At 36.9% G+C, this 3,319-nt stretch overlaps 1 protein-coding gene across 1 annotated transcript in view; it reads left to right on the forward strand.

The window, feature by feature from the left end:
* The first annotated feature begins 963 nt into the window (after positions 1 to 963).
* The window catches only part of LOC110423385 (7,8-epoxymelianol synthase CYP88A154-like), a 2,805-nt gene continuing 449 nt past the window's right edge, over positions 964 to 3,319 (forward strand). The window contains 12 exon segments of the mRNA XM_089783556.1: positions 964 to 1,034; positions 1,036 to 1,061; positions 1,064 to 1,193; positions 1,377 to 1,456; positions 1,459 to 1,532; positions 1,534 to 1,857; positions 2,279 to 2,348; positions 2,351 to 2,539; positions 2,664 to 2,755; positions 2,857 to 2,935; positions 3,024 to 3,130; positions 3,235 to 3,319. The exon segment at positions 3,235 to 3,319 is cut by the window's right edge and continues 9 nt beyond it. Coding sequence (XP_089639682.1) covers positions 964 to 1,034; positions 1,036 to 1,061; positions 1,064 to 1,193; positions 1,377 to 1,456; positions 1,459 to 1,532; positions 1,534 to 1,857; positions 2,279 to 2,348; positions 2,351 to 2,539; positions 2,664 to 2,755; positions 2,857 to 2,935; positions 3,024 to 3,130; positions 3,235 to 3,319 — 1,327 coding nt within the window.

Here is a 3,319-nt window from a genome sequence, read left to right on the forward strand (position 1 = left end):
CCAACTCAAATCATCCCTTCGAAGCTCAATTTGAATGGATTAGAAGAAGGTATCGGACAAATGGCTAAAACCCAAGAATTAAGATCCAATCTGAACATAAATCCAAACAAGTTTAATATCCGATATTATTTAAACACAATATCATAGTGTCATGGATGATAGTAACTCAAATAACATGACTCAATTCATTTGAAACTCAACTCAACTCGAATCAACAAAAGAGTTTCACATCATTCTTAGATTAATGTCCTAAATTCAATAGAAAATTGTAATTGAAAGTAGCACAAGCGGGAATTCAGATAGATCATGCAGTCCTAGAAAAGAGATTGGAAGCAAAACAGTAACAGGTAAGGGTGGCAGAGACTGTTTAATTTGTCTTGCATAGTTGCATGTTGCAGTTTGTAGATAAAATGTAAGAGATTAATTCCCTCTAGTTACTATGTACTTCCCTGATGGGGATTACAATGCAATTTTATAATTCCCATTTTTTTCTTTGTTGAAGATGGGTATTTCTTTTTTAATGACAAAGGAACTTAAACAATTGATTGCATATACACCTTAAGGTTTATATATATAATATATATATATATATATATATATAGAGAGAGAGAGAGAGAGAGAGAGAGAGAGTATATATTATTTTTGAATATAGATTATGATATACCTTAATTGACAAGAAAAATAAAAAATGTAATTAGTATTAATTGCTGGCTGGTTAAGGACCAATTGGCGTTTGATGGCTTAGAAGAATGATATTTGACTATAGAAAATAATAAAATAATAATATTTTACCAAGTAAGAGAAAGATCACATTCATGCCTGGGAATTGAACGATATCGGCTATGGCAGACGGGCAATTTGTAGCTATAAATAGGAGGTAAAGAATGGCCAGATAAGACATAGAGCGTCCGAGAACCATAAGTTCAAAGGACACCAAAAGCAAAGGGGAGAGAGAATTCCATAATGGATTTAGACTTCTTGGCTTTGGTACTTGCTGTTCTGCTAGGAACATATGTTTTCCTCTTTGGTTTCTTAGAAAGTAAACGAGTGGCGCTATGTTAGCAGCTTGGAGAGAAGAAATATTCTCTCCCTCCAGGTGATATGGGATGGCCTATGTTTGGCAACATGGGGTCTTTTCTGAAAGCTTTCAGGTCCAAGAACCCTGATACTTTCATCTACGACATGGTTAAAAGGTCTTTCTCTTTCCCTTTCTGTCAACAAATTGTTATTAGCTAGTACTGTGTATCCGCTTCTTTGCATGGGATTTGCATAGTGAAAAGCACTTTTTAGCAATTCATGTAAATAACACTCTCTTTATTGATAAAATTATCTTATGTTGAACACAATTTGACATCCTTTTTCATTGGAGATTACAGGTATGGCCGAACTGGTATCTACAAGACCTACTTGTTTGGAAGTCCAAGCATCATAGTTTCTATTCCGGAAACCTGTAGGAAAGTCTGGCAGATGATGAACGATTTGGACTCGGTTATCCAGTATCCACAAAGAAATTAACGGGGGAAAAAATCATTTCACAGCATTCCAAATTCAGAACACAAGCGTCTGCGCAGACTAACAACATCACCAATCAACGGCCATGAGGCACTGGCCATGTATATTGGATATATTGAGGATATTGTGATTAATTCTTTGGATGAATGGGCTAGCATGAAAGAGCCAATTGAGTTCTTGAAGGAGATGAGGAAGGTTGCTTTCAAGGTGATTACACACATCTTCGTTGGCTCCAGTGCTGAATCGATTCTGGGGACAGTGGAGAAGCACTATACTGACTTGAACTACGGGTTGAAATCTGCCGCCATTAATATTCCTGGGTTTGCTTTCTACAAGGCTCTCAAGGTAATGTTTCTCCAGAATAAAAAGAAGCTTCTGCATGCTTATGTGCACAAATCACACGCCTCTCAAGCCATTAATTAAACGGTAAAATGGTCGAGATTTCCAATATAGATGAAGACAGAATAGAACGTCAATGACAGCTTTGTCAAACCCAAGAACCTAACCACACATTAAAAGTCTAGTACTTCTAAACATTCCGAATTCATGAATCTTCTATGTAGACATCTACATATATATCAATTTGTCATTTCTTTAGAGGAGTGATGGCCACAGCATTTATTTTCCTTGTCGTATTTCTTTTATCAAGTCATTTATTATGTCAATATATACCAAAAATATTGTTGTTAAAAAACATAACTTATTTCTAAATTGTTTATCCGAATTGACAAGTGAAGACTTAATTGTGAAAATTTTGATGTACCAGGCAAGGAATACGCTGGTTAAGATCCTCCAAGGTGTCCTAGACGACAGGAGATCCAAAAGTCAAGTTAATGACCCAAATGAAAGAGAGGAATGATTGATCTACTCATGGACATTGAAGATGAGCATGGCCAGAAGTTGCAGGATGAGGATATAATTGATTTACTGCTCATGTTCTTGTTAGCTGGTCATGAAAGCTCAGCCCATGCAGCTATGTGGGCAATCATTTATCTGCATGACCATCCAGAAATATTGCAAAGGCTAAGGTGGGATTCCAGCCTTGATTACCATTTTTGTTAATTGTCAAAACTGTGATTTTTCTTAAAGGTCCATCTTGGATCCTAAGCCCACTTGTTAACGGATTTTTTTTCACTAAATTACCCATTTTCAGGAAGAGCAAGACCAAATCTTGAAGAAAAGACCAAGTACACAAAAGGGTTTGACTCTTAAAGATATTAGAGAAATGCATTATCTTCGAAAGGTTACGCGTGCTTCCTTCTGATTTGTTTACTTCACAAAAAAACGTGTACTCAAATGTCAAGATTTACTATGAGTGACGAAACGGATTTGTTTGATTTTTAGGTGATTGATGAGACACTGAGAAGGACTAGTCTATCCTTTTCCAATTTCCGAGAGGCAAAAGTTGATGTTAACATCAATGGTTAGTGATTCATTTCCCCTTAAATTCCCAAGTCAATATATCCTCTTTCTTATTGTCAGTATCACCAAGTGAAAGGGATTTTCTCCAGGTTACCTGATACCAAAAGGCTGGAAGGTTCTGGTTTGGAACCGGGGTGTTCACATGGACCCTGAAGTTTACTCAAACCCAAAGGAATTCATACCTGCAAGATGGGAGGTAAGTTTAACTGTATGGTTAAAACTTCCCCTTGGTATAGATATAAGTTCATGACCCACATTGGCAAATGGCATCTAAGAAGTTATTGCTTTACTTGCTTGCAGAACCATACACCCAAGGCAGGATCTTTCCTCCCCTTTGGTGCAGGAAGCAGGATTTGCCCTGGAGCTGATCTGGCCAAGCTTGAGA

This window comes from Theobroma umbraticum, unplaced genomic scaffold (genome assembly GCF_002168275.2).
Source record: "Theobroma umbraticum cultivar Fairchild unplaced genomic scaffold, ASM216827v3 scaffold_30.0, whole genome shotgun sequence".
Classification (NCBI taxonomy): domain Eukaryota; kingdom Viridiplantae; phylum Streptophyta; class Magnoliopsida; order Malvales; family Malvaceae; genus Theobroma; species Theobroma umbraticum.